Below are 19,167 nucleotides of genomic sequence, written 5' to 3'. Positions count from 1 at the left end.
ATCATTAGACCAGACACACATTCTAAGCTTCAAAAAAGTTCACTGCAAATCAAAGTATCATAAGATTGACCTGCTCTAGCCCAAGTCAGTTTGCTCTGAAAGACAAAAAAAAGGACCAAACAAATAAACAGACTTATAGTCAAAATGAGAAGGCAAGTGAATTTTTACAACCAACAGCTGCCTCAAAAATAAAATTAGGAAAAATCTCCATCTTAAACAATCAGCTCCATGGTTTCAAAAGAAGGCTAAAAGGCTGACTACAGGACCCTGAATTGCAAGCTATACTATTCCCATTCTGCCTTTTTTTTTCCCCTTAATTACTTCAATGTTTGGTAGAGTGAAGCAAATTAGAAAATACACCATTAGTCTTTTTTTAATTATTAGAACAATAAAAAGCTATTGTTCATCTGATCTACAGACTGATCCAAGTATGGCAGCAGACACCAACCTAAAGAAATAAGCAACAGATGAATAGAGTGAAATGCAGCAGAGTGATGAATGGGGTTTTAGTCAGTTTGTTCCACAGTTTTCCAAGTGCAAAATGAGATTACACATTTTTAATAATTAGACAACAATGGCTTTCAAGAAACCAGGTAGATGAAAGCCTACATGATCCTCCTCAATGGGCTCATGACTTCAATGAGACAAAGGGGAAAGCATGAGATAGCAAAAAAGTTCTTGTTCAGGGAACCAACCCAGCAAGCATCAAATCTAGCATCAGTAATAAACAAAAAGAGGTGGTATTAATGGTAAACAGGGAAAAACTAAATTATGCAAAGGCTTTAAAATGACAAGAGGTGTAAAGTCTACAGTATTAAATGAAACAAAGCATGGACTTCAATTTGTATTTTTAAGTAAGGGTAAGAGTGTAGGTAGGGGCAATCAAGACACTTTGTACCACCAGGGCTTATATTGTATACAGAATGGATGGATACATTGGGGTTACTGTGAGAAAAAGGCTGATTAATTCACAGTGACAGAAAATCATGTAGGTGGTGACTTTAGGGTCAAAGCTTTAGGGGATCAGAAATAAACAAATATGCAAGCCAGTATGTAGAAAATCATCAGAATTTAGAAATAGCCTCTTTGAAAGGAAGGGGTTGAAAATGACACTTGGATTACATCCTTTAGACATGAGGAAGGTCTCTGCAATGGGAAGAGACTGAGTGTGATTCTGGACTGTTTCTCACACTGATTTTGTCAGTGGATTGGTATTTTTCCAGGCATGAATAACTCTGTATAATACAGAAGCAGATCACAGCAACTGACAGTGGAAAACTTCCTTTGTGAAATTCACACTAGGAAACTCATTAAAGTACAAGATATTACCTCCCCCTACAGTGGAGACTGACAGCATTCACTCATTCTAGCAACTGCAATAATGTCTCTTCTCTTCTTTATCCTTCTAATAACCAGAACATAGATCATGAGGTCAAAAGTGGCAGAAAAATTTACATCACCTTCAGCATACAGCCTACAACACTTACTCTTAATTCTTCCCTCCTCCACAATTTCCGTCGTAATCTACTAATTCCAGAGTATTGTGAAACTCTCTAATCAGCAGCAGCAGCAGCATGATTTGTGGTTCAGTGCTACCCTTCTGGAACATTTGTACAGGTGAATATAACCAGAAAAGTATGAGAAAAGCTTCATACAAGGACAACAGAGGGAATCTACAGTTTAAAAAATCCATATATTTTCTGGCATGTATTTTGTGAGGGGGATGATTAAATATTCTATAAGCAATTAGTAAATTGTCAATAGAATTCAATAAATGTTGTTTAAAAAAAAAACTAATTATTTGTTACAATAACCACCAACTATTGCCATTTTGTTTGTGAAGGTTTGTAAACTACTTCCATTTGAGAAGTAATTGATTCCATTTTTATCATTTGCTCAAGTTTATGTGGTTGTTCACATCCAAAGAGATGATAACATCTATTTGCAGCAAATTATACATTAAATTCCTCATTCAAAGCTGTAATGGAAAACAAAATGCTAATTTGTGCTGTAAACGGAAGTACAGAATCATAATCACTCATTGTTAACATTAGGAACTAAATTGCTCTTGCAAATAATAAAATGGGTTAAAAATGTGGAGAGCTTTAGCAAGCCAAAGTACCAGGGCCTCTTATTCACTCGTGTTATATTACAAGTGATGAAATGAACCTTTCCTCTTCATGCCAGCACAAACTGCCCCTTTTTGAGGGAAAGAATAATGGCCTTATGATTGCAACATAAGGGTGCATGTCGGGTGACCTGTTCTATCCACAAGCCTCCAACCAGCTTCCCAAATACGGGCTTCCATGCACTCTCTGCTAGACAAACTCAGCTGGATGCAAGGACTGTCTACACAAGCAAGTATTGTAGAATTGTAAAACTGGAAAAGTCAGAGAGCTGGGGGAGGACCTGATGTCTACACTCCATGCTCTGCACCACACACTTCAAGGTATGGTTTGATAATTTAACTCCACCCTAGATCTGATCTCATCTCCTTAGCTGAATATAAATTTGTAGCTCAAATGTTCTAGAGGTACTCCTGGAACACATCTCTCAGTCCAGCTTTATCCAGAAGGAACTCTGATCAATAGCAATGAGACCAGCCTAGGACACTAACCAAAGCACAGCAGCGTTGGGATGAGCACAGCACACTCCTGCCCTCAGGAAAAGTGCTAGCATAGACACACCTCTCATCATTTTGGGTCACAGTGAGTTCACATGGAACTGCAAATACCCAATTTCTCCTTCCAAAATTAGCACCAGTGTCACAAGTGCTATAACCAGAGCAAGGGTCACTCTCCTATTAATCTGTCTTCACCTTAATTTTACCTTTAGAGAGGAGACAGTAACACACAGTGATGTAGCAGAAGGAGAATCTTAACTGCCACTTGTAGAGAGCACAGAGCCTAAGACAAAAAATACCATAGAATTATTTGGCTTCTGTCCTTTTTAGCAGTTTTACAGCCCTATAAGTTTTAAATGTACAAGGAGTTTTGCCCACACAGCAGACAGACACATCATAGGAAATTAAAAAACCACCGACACATTAGGACTGTGCACCTGCTCTTCCACATTTCATTAAGCCTCCACACCTAAATGTACGTCAGGTTCTCTCCTCTGTGCATCCGTTGTGCTGGTATCCCTCAGTGATACCTTCTGGTCATGGCGAGACAAACTGGATCACAAGCATCCACACCGCCTCAGGAAAAAACATTAAAAAACCCATTAACTTTTGGTGAGTCAGATCAGATCATTAAAATCTAAATTATAAGTGCCAGATAATATGTTAAAAAAACATGTAAATGTTTGTAAATAAGCTGCTATTTGTTATCAAGGCTTTCCTAGCTTCTATTGTATAGCTCAAATCCATGTAAAATAGCTGATTTGCCAGCCTTTTCTGTTATTAGTATTAAAAAAATATAATTATGTTATCAAAAAATGAAAATTGCTTTTTAGGTGACCAAAAGAAAGTTCCACTTCTTCATGTAGTAAATCATTTTACTGCTGCCCTTTTATATTTAATACCCTTCTGCAGTACCCATTTATCTCTACACTAGCAAAGTGTACACATTGATTTCCTATGGTCTCTCTGGAAGAAGGTTCTGCTTCCCTGATGATGAGTACAAAGGGTGGATGACCCCATTCTCATTCCAATGCAAACCCTGCACTTTTACATTTCTGCTTAGACCACATGAACATTTGACCAGCTAAGAACTCCCTGCCCTCTTCCTTCAGAACGCATTGCTAGAACTACTGACATTCTCTCCTGAACAAAACTGTATTTTTGAAAATCCCATCTCATGTATAAAGCACTGAACAGCATTAGTTCATCGCAGCCATAACTGTAACTCACAATCTGCACATGAGTTTTTCCTCTAAAATTAGATACAACAATAATACCTTGCCCATTTTCTGCATGGGCTTTAAAGTTGTGCTATTGTGCTCTACTGTGTAACTATTCAATTGCTGTTCTCTGGGGCATGAGGAAATGGTTCATTCCGAGTTTAAACTGTGCTTTTTTTGTGAGATGAACCTGCCATCAGAATACACTTTTCAAAGCTACTGTGTGGAATGAGCAATTTAGGGATTAATCACTGAAAGAAAGGGAATCATGTTTAACAACATTTTTAATAAAGTCCTGTTTTACCTGTTACCTGTTTTTAATAAACTACATCTTTCTCATTATCCTATCATTTATCATTTGCTGGGATGTCAAGAAAATAGGTGTCTTCAGTTTCACTTTCATTTCTACTGCTATTTTTTCAGCTTTGTGCACGAACACCCCTTGGAGTCAGGAAAACTTCAAATCCAGGATTCAGTCTTTTTAAAAATTACATAGTATTTTCTGTTAATACTAAACCAGGATTGCATTTTTTTCTTAACTAATTTAGTTTTGACAGCCTTCTTTTAATTTGCACAGATGTTACAGGCTCTGTTAAAATGTAACTTCAGTTGAATGATTGTATTATTCCATTGGTTTTCACCATCAAATAATGTACAACTATTGACTGAGATTTTTTCCATTTAAGAAAAACATCTTCAAAAACCATAAAGTGCACTGTCCAATCTTGTACAGATTGGTATCTCTCATACATAGACATACTCAGTATATGCTCTACACGTGCAGGGCATTAACACAAATTAATCTAGCATAATGCCAAACCTGCGTAGATTTCGTGTTCTACTACTCAAATAACATTAAAGAAAAAAAAAAAAGACCAGAAAATATGGAAACAAAAATAAGTCAAAAGGTTGTTTTGGTCGATTGCCCCTGAGAAGTGGCCACTGGTCATACTCTAAGTAAAAGAATTTTACTGAGAGTAAAATTCATAAAAGCAACATACTAATATACTACACTCAGTTCAGCTCCTCAAAAATACTGGCAGAAAGCTACACTAGGGCACTTCTGTCCCTGCTCATGTAAAGACAAAGAGGCAACCCACAAGGCTGGCTCTTAGCTTCATCTTTCACTGACTTACTAATACCCACAGAATACATTTTGCCCAAGTATGTTGTACAGTGCACTGCTATGTTTGAAAACACAGGACAAAGAAAATGGTGCCAGTTACTAAGTCCACGGCTGAGAGTTGCAGGGAAAAATCTCTGAAATAATGGCATCAGTCAGGCAGCACACTCCTCATTTTACTTCCATACTGCAAGGATTTTGACGTCAAATTAAAATAAGTATCCAAATGTATGTGTTAGTCATAGAATTTCATTCACAAAAACTACATTTCAAATTATTTTCAAGCACTTCCCAACCACATAGATTAGTAACACAACAACGTATCCAATCCTTAACTGGAGAATGAAAAATAATTAATACAAATAATGCTGCTAGTTCAGCATAGACAGGTTATACCGAGAAATATTACTGCTCTTGTGAGGCTGAGTACCCCTTGCAGCACTTAGAAATAGCTGTTATTTACTCATGACTACTAATTAAGAAACAGATGTAAAGAAAATTTCCAGAAGACACATTCAGGAAGGTTCCAGCAAAAATAAAGAACCAGAAGTGACAATCTAAAAATGAAGAACACAGAATAAATCAACAGGAAATCTGAAGGATATTTCTTCATCTCAGTTTTATACACACTGGCAAGACAACATAGGTAAGTTTATGCAACCACAGTTCAAAGTTCTCAGGATTTAAGTCTACAAGTTTGACTGCTCTGGAATTTAGCATAATGGTTAAGTCCCTGTACCACAATAACTCTAAAAACAGACAGCAAGATTCAGGGGAACACTCAATCTTTTTGAAGTTATCCTTAATAATGTGAAGTCTTATTTGTAACTAATATGGAGCCTTATATTCGGGAAGACTATCTAAGAAATTGATTCAAAACAGACTTCATAAAGTTTCTAGACATGATTTCTCCATTACAAGCATTTTTGTGATGCACTTTGAAATTTAATATGCAATGGAAAAGCTCCTTCCAAGAATATTACCAACAAATCATGCATATAAGCTTGTGCTTAAAAACGAACTGCAATAATGCACCAAAATATAAAGGTTGAAACACATCTCTCAAACTCCCTGAATTATAAAACAAACATCAGAGCTCTCTTCTCACAGCTGCCAGACAGTATATTATGCTTCTAGAAGTCACTGTTCTGTTTAACCTGACTGGTTCCATTGTTGAGTTGTATTTTGATTACTGGTACTCTCATTAAAGCCTTGAGATGCCAGGAAAAGATCCTCTGAGAAAGCTATGGCTGAGCCGCGATTGATATTATACAAGGGATCCTTTTACCTCGTATAAGATGTTGAGAGTGCATCATATTGATTTGGAATAAAAAACTATTTTTCCAGTAGTCAACCCATCTTCTCATATCAGCACTTTTTTAAAAGTTTTTCTGTTTGCTGTTTTGTTTAAAACAAAACAAATTCTATTTCGGCTATGTTGCTAAATTTAGCAAGAAGGTTTGAAAGCTTTTTTTTTTTTTTTAACTCAGTTCAGGTAAAAACAAACAAACACAAATATGGCTGACAGTCAAGTCTGAGCCAAGTCTGCCTTTTTAAGTGCTAAAACTTGTAAGGAAAATGTATTTGCAGCAAAATCCCATATTCATTTTGATTTCATATTCAGACTAACATCTACCGCTAATCCTCAGCTGATGAATTTGACTGATATAAATGGTAACGTAATACGCAAAAGATGAAAATAGAAAGGAGCCTTGAGCACCAGAAAGAATATGTGTCTTAAAAATTCCTCTCATCTTCACCCTGGAAGCTCTTGCAAGCTCATCTGTTCATCCGTTGTAATGCTATGTAATGATTACACCTTCTCCTTCGAAACACCTTTCCTAATCATGCATATTTAATTCAACTTTGTGTATATATCCTACAGTTTATATAGTCCTGCTATAAATAGACCTTCTGCATTCTGAATTATCTCCCGCGTTTTCCCTTAGATACAGTTCAACACTGCTATTTAGAACAGATCAACTCTGGATTTGCCAGCAATTCTTCCTGCTTCCATTGTGATATGGCTTGCTCTCCTGAAAGGGGATGTAAGGGAACCTATCATTTCACCATGACATTCTTTCACCGAACTGTTTCGCTACAGAATGAAACTAACTTTAGATAAAGGAGCTGGTTTAAACCTGATTTTATTGTCTGCGTTCCTAAGCATTTTCCCCCTCTGATGGTTTCAAAGGAGTCTTCCCTGTAACTGCCTGCCTTTTATATCAGGCATGAGCCCTTCTTAAATCCCAGTGACTTGCACGGGCTCGCATTTAGCAGGACAATAACGCACGTTCTGTGCTCATATGGGCACACCGGCACCGGTGTGTGTCCTCGGTACGTGCGGAGGAGCCCACGCCCGAGCGGGCTCGGGAGCCCCGGCCACCCCGAGCCCCTGCGAGCGCCGAGCTCGGCGCCAACTCCCGCCGAGGCGGCCCCGGCCACGCCGAGCGCCGGGCCCGGAGTCCGGGCAGCCCCGCCGCGCTTCCGAGCGCCGGCTCCGGCCGCGCCCTCCCGGCCCCGCCACGGACCGGCCAAGCGCCGCTGTCCCCGCCGGCCGCGGGGCTGCCAGGGGGGCTCCGGGTGGCTCCGCCGAGCCAGAGGGGCTCCGGCGCGCCCGGAGACGGCGTTTCAGCGCCGGCTCTAAGCCTGATGCGTGGCTGGTCCCCACACGAGTCCCCCTCTCTTCGGCGCACGCCAGCCTGACTTGCTCCCCGCCGGGAAGGCTCTGCCGGCCGGGGCCGCACACCCGGCAGGCGGCTGTCCCCGGCACGGAGCGGGAGCTGCCGCGATGGGCCCGGCGGGCTCCGCTCGCACCGGGACACAGCGATACGTCTTTATTTATTCGGCTGCCTCGGACGAGCAGGCTGTCAGGGCTTCGAGCCCCACCGCGCCCGGGCTCCCCGGCCGGCCGCTGCCCAAGGGCGGCCCCGCTCCTCGCCGCTCGCAACTCCTGGAGCAGGGAAGTGCGCGCGGCGTCTCCCTGCCTCGCCGTAAGGTGTACCCTCAGACTGTTCACTGCTAGTTTGGGGGTCTCAGTCGCCTGGAAATTGGGGTCGTAGGGCTGCACGCTTTCCCCTGAGCTCAGCGGGCTCTGTCCCCCGCAGGGGAAGCGGGGAGGTGACCCCCCTCGTCCCCCCGCGGGCACCACCGCCCGCACAGCCCGGGGCGCCTCTCGCCCGCTCCGCGGCCCGCTTCCATCCGCTGCCCAACTTTTCCTGTCACGCCAGCGCCAGAAAACCCCTTCCCCACGCACGCACGCACACACACACCGGTGTAGTTTATAAATGACAGTTGCCTGTAGACTTTCACCAGACAAGCAGCGGGGGCAGCAGACTACAACAGTTATTTAATTAAAGGCGCTTCGGAGGCTCCCAGAATAGCTCTCTACCTCTGAGGCGCGATTTCTGGTTTCCCCCCGCTCTCCCCCACCGCCTCGCCAGCCGCCCCCCGCCGCCGGAGCCCCGGCGCGGGCGGGAGGGACGGAGCCGGCCGGCGTTACCCGGCTGCGCGCTCCGCATTGCACAGTCATCAAAGTTAAGTGCGTGAAGGGGGATCGGGGGGTGAATTACAGAGAGAGATGGGTGAGCCGAACTATTTCCACCTAGGCAGGATCCGAAATTACGGATCTGGACGCGTATGCAGCCATTTCTGCGGGAGGAGGCAGCGGGTGCGGGGGGGTCCCTCTCGCACGCAGCCTGTCACTCGCACCCTGCTCCCCCCGCCCGGCTGCCTCAGCGCGGTCCCTCCGTGCAGCCGAGGGCAGGCTCGGGGCACTCCGATCGAGTTGCCCGGCTGAGCCCCGAGTTGCTCCCGGGCAACACAGAGCCCTCCGCGGGCTACGGCTCTCGTTCCTTAGTCCTCCTCACGCTCCTCTTCCTCACGGGAGGGGAGGGGGCAGAGGCAAGGGGGCTGAAAGGCACACGGGAAGAGGCTCTTTTCTCTCATTTCTTTCTTCGGCTGATTTAGCCCCCCCACCCGCAACACACATGCTGAACAGAAACACTTCCAGACCCTTCCTGCACACACTGGCACCACCTTCGTTTTCCCCCGAGGAGCCGGGCGGGCGCAGCGGCGGCGAGCGCGCAGCACCGGCCACCTCTTACCTGGTTGTAGGAGGTCTCCCAGGAGGAGGTGTAGTTGTAAAAGAAGGAGGAGAAGCAAGCGTCTTCCGACAGCCCGCAGCCAGCCATCCTCTGGGCGCAAAACCTCTTCGGGAAGGCACGAGCAGCCCTCGCAAACTCTTGCCTCTTGCGCGGTCGCTGCCGCCGCCGGCGCTGCCCCCGCGGAGCGGTGCCGACAGCTTCGCGCTGGCGGCGGCCGGCGCGGTGCGTGCGGGGGAGCGGGGCTGGCTGGCTGGCTGGATAGATGGATGGATGGCTGGGTGGAGGGATGGAGGCGCGGGTACCGCGTGTGTCTGAGCGTGTGAGCGCGGCCGTTCGCGGCGGCACCGAGGGGCCGGGGCCGGTCACGTGCGCGCGCTCACTCCGCCGCCGCCGCCGCCGCCGGGGACGGGCCGCGCTACAGAGCCCGGCACCGGATCACCAGCGCCGGGCGCCCTCGCCATCCCCGCCCGGCCCCGCTCGGCAGCGCGGCCCCTGCGCACGGGAACGAGGAGGCGCCTGCGGAACCTGCGGCCGCACCGCGGCGGGGAAGGAGCGGGCAAGTGGCGACGCGCGTCCTCCCCCGCCGCGCCGGGGCAGCGCCGCCGCGGGCGGGCCCGCCCTCCCGGCCGCGGCCCGGCCTCCCCGCCCCGCCCCGCGCCCGGCCCCGCCGAGCCGAGCCGAGCCGAGCTGTGCCGAGCCGTGCGCGCAGCCCCGCAGCCCCGCGCCGCCAAAGTTGCGGCTCCGTCCGCAGCCGTGTGGGCACGGGCTCGACACCGGCGCCGCAGCCCGGCCGCTGGCGGCCGAGAAGAAGGGGGCGGGAAAAGCGATGGGAAACTTCTCAAGAGCCGTCCAGGCAGGTGCGGCTTCCGCTGATTGCTCCTTTCGGGGGGTGTTCGCCTCAGCACCCGGCCAGCCCCGGGGCACGGGGGACCCTCCCGCCCTGAGGAAGGGTAACACTGACGGCCCGTAAGACGTCGCTAAATTGCTCATCGGACACGGCGAGGTCATGCAAAATATCATGATCTTAAAGTGTTTTCTAGGAAATTAGCAGAAATAGATTGGATTACGTTGACTCCGCTCCTTGAGTATGCTTTATGCTGCTTGCAGACCCAGTACCTCGAGCAAGTACCTCTGACAAGGGAACATTGTCCTCATCAGTTAACACTGATATCACAAAACTCAGCTAATTGTGAATGTAAAGCAAATAATACAGACGGTACTTTTTTTCCGAATAACTGTTTTGTTTCATATACAAATATATGGTTTTAACTTCTAAAAATTACTGTATTTGCTTCCAAAGCTTAGCTGGGAGAGAGGGGAGTTTGGTGAGCACCACCCAGTAGTCATAACAGCCCACAGCCATCAGTAGAAAAGACTAGACACATTTTTGTGGCACAACTGATCAAAAGTCCACTGAAAGTCCTCACTTCCCCTCACCTGACACTCCTAGGAAGAAAACACCATTTAGTAACACCCATGGAATCTTTTGGTCATTCCACTTGTTGAGAAAACAACTGTGGCATGAATATGGAAAGTATGGAATCCTGTGAAACACATTCGAGCATAGTAGAAACTCCCCTTTTTCACATGAGTTGACTTTGTCCAAAAGAAGTCTAGCCAAGAATTCATAATCCAGAGGAACACTTGTGACAGACAGCTCTGTCCCAAATGAGGTCAAAGAGCCTTTCATCCTGCCCTAAACCAGTTAAAAGTACAGCATGAAGAGTCCCAGTAACAAACTGTAGAAAGCAGATCAGAAACAAGGTGTTCACTATGCTCACAATGTTTCTCAGATTGCTCCAGTATTTGCTTTCAGAGACTTCATCCTGTTTAGGCTGCTCATCAGTGACCCACAAAACTCACATGGCCTAAGAATTTATTTCAGCTTTTCAGACAGCAACAATTAAGGCATAAAATTCCTTGTCACTTCACCATCATTCTTGAATTTCCCATTGTCTGAGGGGTCAGTGTTCAAAGCATCTCGCTTCTAAAATTTTAAGCAATTTCATCTTCATATTAAGTCTTAGTGCATTCTATTCTGACTATCCTTTTCCTTCAAACATGGTTCCTCATCCTGCTGATAACCATTTGGTCGAGCTCAAAATCTCTTCATTTGAATTTCAGAGAGTTCCTCTGGGGGACCATCACTGGTAGGAGGTTAAGCTTAATTGCACAGTGATCAGTTACCAGTGGAGATCCTGGTGTAGTCTTTGCTGGTAGCTGTGAACTACTCCCAACCTTTTCAAGGCCTCAAAGAGTGCACTTCTGCTGGCAGCAAAACAAGACCTGAAAACTGACAGTCTTATGTGTTACTCCTGCAGACCACTTGTAGTGTTGTCAGTCAACCAGCCATTCCTGAAATGGACAGTAATCTCTTTGTCTGTTGTGTGAATTAGCTCACTAACATCATTGTCACCATCATGGTGGTCAAGTAAAAGAACTATATGCTACTTCTATTACTACAAGTGTGTAACCAAACATAATAAAATCCACAAATAGCTCTTGTCTATTATCCCATCCCAGTGCACTAACAGGTCCATGGAAAAGATGCTAAAAGTGTATTCAGTTCTGTAGACAGGAAGAAGTATAGTGGAGATAAACTCTTGTAAAGAATTTAGGAAAATGGATTGGTGAGGGGTGGAGGCAATAGCAAAAGACATAAAATGTTTGAATAACAAAAGTAATCTCAGGATAACCATTAATACTGCATTGATGCTGGGAAAAAAAAGGCCTGGTGCAGATGGAACTGAGAAAAATCACTCAAATATCTTACCAGGGTACTAGATAAAGACTGTCAAAGCACTAGAAAAGCATCTTATTAAATATAATCTAGAACTTAATTTTCTTTGCTCTTTGCTTCCATGTTTTCACCTTAAAGATTTTCAAAGTCCAATAAGATAGAAACTTTTCTTGGAGGAGTAGGAGAGGGGTGGAATGTATTCCCAAAACAGACTTTGCAGGGAAAAAAAGAGAATCAGGATGAAACTTTTAAATTAGACTGGTCTTTCCTTCTCACAGACAGCAAGAGGCTGATGCACTGTGTTTGGTTTGGCTGGAATACAGTTAACTTTCTATGCAGTAGCTGGTGTGGGGCTGTATTTTGGATTTGTGCTGAAAACTGTTGATAACATAGGGATGTTTTTGTTATTGCTGAGCAGAGCTGACATGGCATCAAGGTTTCCCTTCTGCTCCTCATCCCACCCCACCAGTGAGGAGGCTGGGGGTGCACAGTGAGCTGGGAGGGGACACAGCCAGCACAGCTGACCCCAACTGACCCAAGGGATATTCCACACCCTGTGGCATCATGGTCAGAATGTACAGCTGGGGGGAGAAAAAAGAGGAGACGTTTTGAGTGATGGTGTTTGTCTTCCCAAGTCACCCTTCTGTGTGATGGAGCCCTGCTCTCCTGGGGATGGCTGGACACCTGCCTGCCCATGGGAAGGGGTGAATTAATTCCTTGTTTTGCTTTGTCTCTACACATGGCTTTTTCTTTATCTGTTAAACTGTCTATATCTTAGCACATGAGTTTTCTTACTTTTACGATTCTCTCCCCCATCCCTCTGGAGGTGGGGAAGGAGCAAGTGGCTGTGTGGGCCTTTGTGGCTGGCTGGGGTCAGACCATGAAATGCAGTGAGACCACACTGGGCCAAGAACTGTTTGAGACAAGAAATAGATCTTATCTTGGTATCACCAAGTGCCAGAGACCTCCCAAAGAGGAAACTAGTATCTCCTTGTTACAGGCAAAAGCCAGAGCATCTTCCTTTTCTTTATGCAGAGTGATCTCTTTAGAAATTTCTTGAATAGCAAGGAAGGTTTCTGGAGGTCTTTTGGTTTGAGAAGCACATGGAGAATTTGAGATAGAAAAGCCATTCCTGTGTGACTTATATGTTCCATGTAAGAAGAGAGATTATCAGAACAATCCCAAGGAATCAGGGTTCAACTCAGCTGTAGCCACTAAACAAGGATTCTGTAACAGAAGATTCTGTAACAGAAGGTTCTGTAACTCCATGGCTGTACATTTTGTTTTGGTAGCTTAGTGTCCCTCCAGTAATGAGTGTAGTATCTAAGCTGACTGCTCTGTTCCCCATATTTTTAAAGCTTGTGATCATAAATATTCCAAAATGGTTTTGAGTACTATTATTGTATTCACTGCTGTCATTTGTGTTAGCAGATGTGTTAACTTTACCTCATTTCATTAGTTGAAAATCTCTTCTCAGAGGGGAAGTCTATAATATCAGAAATATTCTGAAATAAAGTTAGAAGCTGTCCATCTATCTTATTTGCACATAAAAGAAAAAGGGAAAAAAGAAACTACTTTCTTCATAGCCTATTCATAAGTTCATAAAAAGTCAATTAAGACAGTCCATAAAAATTGAAGAGGAAAGGCTTTAGAAGTCCACTGATAGGTTTTCTATTAGGCTAATATCTTAAAGCTTCCTTAGCACTTTCCAACAAATCACTTTATTTGGCTTTTTGAACACCTCTGGAGCTAGGGATTACATCTTTTTAATATTTGAGGAGATCAACAGTGTAAGTACCAGACCCTTGGAAAAGTCAAGCAACATTGTTAGACAATGTTTATACAAGCAATTAGCCCCAGAGGAGTAAAAGCCTACTTAAAACTGAAATAAGTGGAGATTTCAGAGTGTTTAGGTGCCTATTTAACTTTAAAGATAACTTGTGTCTGTAATACAGAAATGTAAGATTAGACATAATTGAGAATCAAACTACAAGTGGATGAAATACAGAAACTGTGGTCACCTCTAAAACATCTTTTCAGTGTTCTTTTTTTCCACTGGCTTTTTACTGCATTCTAGGTAAAATCCTAATAGCTTTTTTCACCTTAATATAGCCTACACAGCCCAGTTCCAAGCTGTCTGTGAGACCTGGAGTTCCCAGAACAGCTTCTGCACATTGGATTCAGCAGCCTCAGCCACAAGAGCCATGGGTGCAGAGTTTCCAATATTAGGATAACAGCTCAAGATTATTCAAAATACAGCTTTTCTAAAGTATCCTAGGACACCATTCCCAAACTTCAGCCACACAATACCATTAAAAAAATACTTGTGGTTACTGCGCAAAACAAGTGATACCCTTATTTCAGAAAGCTCAGTTACACCACAGTCACTGGCACTGTCTCCAATCCCAGAGCTGAGTTCAGGCCTCAGCTTTTGAAGAAGAAAATCAAGGTCTGGAATGCAACTCATTTTTTTAAGTTTGCTAGATGGTGAAGATTGCATAAGCTGTTGTGCTTCATCCAAAAGCTAAAAAAATAATTGAAGCTAGATGACTGCTAAGATGGGATAGCAGCTCCAAGGAAGAAAAAGGACAGTAAAAAGCTACTTTTTTTTTTCAGTGCTGCTACATAAGACCATCAGAAATGAGTAACAAGGTTCTCTAAAGCCATCTAGATGCAAAGACCAATTGAAAATACTCCACTGCCAAGAAAACGATGCATTTCTCAAAATGTTTTGATCTCACCATCACTCTATTATTTGCTTTGCCTGAGTTCAGATTCAGTTGCTTGCTCTTCATCCATGAGCTAATTCCATCTAAGCATTGGGTCATCATGATAATTGAAGTTACATGAAAAAGGCAACTGAATGAAGTAAAGCTGATTATTCAAAAAAAAAAAAAAAAAAAGAAAAAAATGACAGGAGTTTTAAAGCTAGATTACATGAATTTTGCTCATCTCAAAAATGCAGGAAATTATTTTCCCTGAATTTTGCAAGATCAAGTGTGCCACTGATTAAAACTTTGTCTACTGAAGTGGAAGAGCAGAACACTGATGAGTTTGATTGTCCTGCAAGCAAGATATTTTCAATGAGACTGTTAACAAAATGAAGCCACTATGATAATTTAATTCCTAGTTCAGGCCTTCCAGCAGCTTTTCAACATGAGTAATCTCCATCAGTTCAATACCCCCAAAATTATAAATAACAACCAGTGAATACATGCCATTCAAATGTCAGCAGGCATGAACTTATGAGGTAGTTCATAACTTTTATAGCCTCATCACCAATTAACAATGTAAATAAATTGCTAAAACCCTATCAGATTATAATTTCCCCAAAATAACATTCCTGTGATTATGTTTGCATGATTATAGTTATGAAGTAACTAATCAGAGCTGGGGGGAGAACCCTAGAATAACCCAAATTAGCAGGAATCAAGATGGTTAGCTTGTCATGAGTCCCTGCCTCCAGTGTAAGTATCTTTACATCTGAGAACCACCCCCCAGCCATTCTGCCAGCTTCTGGGCACATTTGGCTCATTAGCAAAGTACTGAGTGATGAAAAAGGAGTGGACTCAGCATTATTTTATTGGCCACAGTAAAGATGTTGTCTAAGGAGGGATGTAGTGAAAGGTGTGAGGAGATCTCCTGAGCGCTCAGATAATAAAAAAGGTAGGAGGCTACAATTAATTCAGCACATTATTCAAAGTGAATTGATACAGCAGTAGCACCTTCCTATCACAAACTGTTTTACAGATTCAAACAATATTTAGCTACTCCTTTGGCACTACATGCTGTATCACGTGGGAAGGAACGTGGAGGAGGGAGGAAAACAGACTCCCAGCCACACGTAGTAGAACTTGGGGAAATTGCATTTAACTGTCTTTTGCACAAACCCAAGAAAAGCTTTGATCAATAAAGAATTCCATTTTTACACAAGAAATACCACAAAGAGGCAGCAAAGCCTCAGAAATAATTGATAGATGTTTCAAAGGGTTTTGACAGAACACTAAGTTTCGATTTCTTTAGTGACATCACATTTGAGCCAATTACGAAAAACAAACCTTGTTAGGAGAAAACCTAGGAACACATTTGTACCAGAAATGGTTTTGCAGCTTGTATGCCCATGTCCTTTTCTTTACATATTGGCCAAAATCAAGGGAAGAATAAACTGGGGTTTTTTAAGCAGGTTTTTTAATGTTGAAGTTTTTTAAGTAGTAAGAACAAAGATTTGCTGTTGACTTTGTTCCTCATTTAGGAAGTTCTACTTTGAGTCTAGAAAATCCAGCATTTATAGAGTTGTTTTTATGATCAAATTACTTTGCTAAAAATAAAAGCAAATTAATTTCTGAGACCTCACTGTACCTAATGAGAGATCTAAACTTTAGTCTCACATCAAGACATTAGACTACAACATTTGGAAGCTTAAACATTACTTGCAAAAAGAATATCCATTAGAGACAACTATTTTGTGAAGAACAAATGTGATTGAGATCTCAAAGGAAGATTTTCCTATTCACTTCTCCTTCCATAAGTCTCCTCAGAAACAAGCAGGATTTCTGTAGGCTGCAGAAGAGTCAGAATGACCACATTACTGTTCAACTTTGTATTTGACAATGCTTGAGAATGTAGAGAACAGACATTTGAATAGTGTTTGGATTTATATAGCAGCAAGTCCAGCAAGGAGCCTGAGAGCAAAAACACGTTCACTGGCTTGCTTACAAGGAGAAACTGTTCATTGTCCATAAATTTACAGAATATTAAATGTCAGTTTTCAACAAACAGGGTACATATTGTGAACATCAAGACTGGAATTTTAAATTCTTGCCAATTCTTGTATTTGACTTCTTCTCTTAATCGAAGTATGTGTTTAAAATATGTAGAAGTAGCAGTAATTTGAGTTTACTTCCATTATATGGTATCACCAGTAACACATTGGAACAAAGCTGTCAATGCCCTCTTGGACAGCTGCTTAGACAAACATGTTGTGACTCACACTGCTTCAAATCTGCTGCTGCTGCTGCTGCTGCACAAATTGTAAGCCTTTCTGTACAAATTGTAAGCCTTTCAGGAAGGGTTCAAAGGGCATTTATTTCTTTAAAAGAACAATACTATCCCTGTCACAGTAAAGGCTTATCAGTTACTTGTTATTCAACATGCAAAATGAAATAACCTCAAAGATACCATCCTAAGGTTTGAAAGGTCAAATTAAGTCTGTGAGTCTTTAAAGCAGTACACAAATTTTGATAGCAAACACTGGCATCTTTATAAAGCTGAAAAGGTTAATATTTTTGAGGTTAAAACTGGTTACTAATATAAGAAGTGGTTTGACTGCACAGCTGAATATTTAAATAGACCAAAACATTCAGGAAATACATCCACCAGCACCCTCCACTCAATGGAGCCTGGTAAGAGCTGATGCTCTAAGTGTTTATTGTTTATGCTGCTGGAAGCAATGAGGCTGGGAACATTAATGGAATAGGCTCACAAAATAAACACTGAATTCAAATGGAAGGCAAGAGGCCTACTTTAGCTAAAGGAATAAGACCAACCCAAAATAACACATGTTTAAAGCCACAAGAAATATTTATTATCAGCATTAATTTGTGCTATGTTTTATTTTTCTATACAACAAAACTACTGCATAGCTTTCACAGCTGGAAGAACCACTCAGAGCTGAGATGTACACAAATGAAAATTATTTTATCGTCTGTCCAACATACATTCAGTGTTCCTGAGAAACCACTATATTCGAGTTGAAACTGCAAGATCAAACACCTACAATCAGCAAAACTAGTCTTGTTATCTACAGGAATGTTATTTTACTGCCGTTACCATATTTAGTTTAATCCCTTGATAGTGGAAGCTTGGATCTCCTTGATGCCAACCACTTATCTCAAACACATCAGTTCCAATTAAGAGGCAGCCCAAGCTTGTCATTTGTGAAAGGAAAAGAGAAGAGAGGGGCAAATGCTCTCATAATGGTTTCATTCTGGTTTTAAAGCTGCCTGTTTGAAGCTTAAAAATATGAGACACTTGTATTACTGGGAACCAATGCTCAATTCTAGGAACAGTTCCAGGAAGCATACATACCCCAAAACAAAGCTACCAGTGTCAGAGGTACTAGTAGAAAAACGAACTAGGCTGACCATTTTTCCCTCTGCTTCACATAAATCTAATGTCACATATATAGTCATAAGGTTAAATAAATTTAGGTCAATAAACTACAAGAGTAAGTTAAATAATTTTGAAAGGTCAACAAACTACCAGAGTAAGACTATACTTCTAATAGTAAAATATGTTTATTATTAAAACCCTCAGCTGTTCTAAAACCAAGATAAATGTCTAATCTTCACGAACTACAGTAAGTGAATAAATTTGTGTACTTTACAATATAACCCTCTGCTTTCTACTGTTATGGTGTGCTATGGCTTTTTATTGCTATACATTATTAGCAATGAACTAGAGCAATCTGATTACAAATTAATAATTGTAGCTGGACTGGATGGTAGGAAAACTCTTTGCCTTTTGACTTCTGCTATGGTATCTTTTCAAATGAAACCAAATGGTGAAAGCTAATGTCAGCATTTTTGCTTTAAACTCCATTTCTTATGGCAAATAATGAGCAGTTTTCAGTATGCACCATGTAGCAGTGCAGGATGCAAGTTACATGTCACAAACCAATGCTGTGTCACAAGCCCTGATCCAAAAAGGGAGGTGGTGATCAGACAAAACTGACCAAAGTGATGCAGAACATACTAAGCCAGGTTGGCCCACACCAGCTGCTCTCTACCTTCCATGAGTGGGCAGAGGTACAAAGAATGAAGACATTCCCATAAACCTCAAGGGAACGTCAGCACCTGTCTTTAGTACTGCAGTACCTACAGTTCTCCCAAAAGCAAGAGTTCAGGGGTTTTATGGCATCAGAACATAGCAAAGCATGGACTCACCATTTATTCTGTTCCCTGACAAAAATTCTAATCTAAACACAGTATTAACTGGTCACTTCTTTGTATCTCCATAATGAAGGTATGTACCTAACCACGTGTACATAGCCATTAGTAACTACCTGTGTCTAACAAACCTAAACACAGTTATTGTCTCACACTGATACTAGCCCTTTACTGCTCTGAGGTATTACACAGCAGCACAATTAAGACTGAAGACTTCCTCTTTTCAAAAAATATACTCCTTTCACTTAGTACTGTTTTCTTGTCATCTAATCCATATTCTGTATTTCCAAAAGTCCCACATTATAAAGTTTATTATATACAAACCAAGTATTTTCAAAAAACATCAGAATGTCTCTGACAAAAAGATCACTCTAAGTAAACAACACATCACTTTTCCTTTTAGATTGT

The 19,167-nt window shown here is 42.5% G+C and overlaps 1 protein-coding gene across 1 annotated transcript in view; it reads right to left on the bottom strand.

Moving 5' to 3' along the window:
• PPARGC1A (PPARG coactivator 1 alpha) overlaps positions 1 to 9,678 on the bottom strand; it is a 368,235-nt gene extending 358,557 nt beyond the window's left edge. The window contains exon 1 of the mRNA XM_071432614.1: positions 9,073 to 9,678. Coding sequence (XP_071288715.1) covers positions 9,073 to 9,159 — 87 coding nt within the window. The 5' untranslated portion in view covers positions 9,160 to 9,678. The remainder of the gene's footprint in view (positions 1 to 9,072) is intronic.
• Positions 9,679 to 19,167: the final 9,489 nt, after the last annotated feature.

The sequence above is a fragment of the Agelaius tricolor genome, unplaced genomic scaffold (genome assembly GCF_023055355.1).
Source record: "Agelaius tricolor isolate 1412-34295 unplaced genomic scaffold, bAgeTri1.0.p SCAF_8, whole genome shotgun sequence".
Taxonomy (NCBI): Eukaryota; Metazoa; Chordata; class Aves; order Passeriformes; family Icteridae; genus Agelaius; species Agelaius tricolor.
This window is presented reverse-complemented; position numbering and strand designations above follow the sequence as displayed.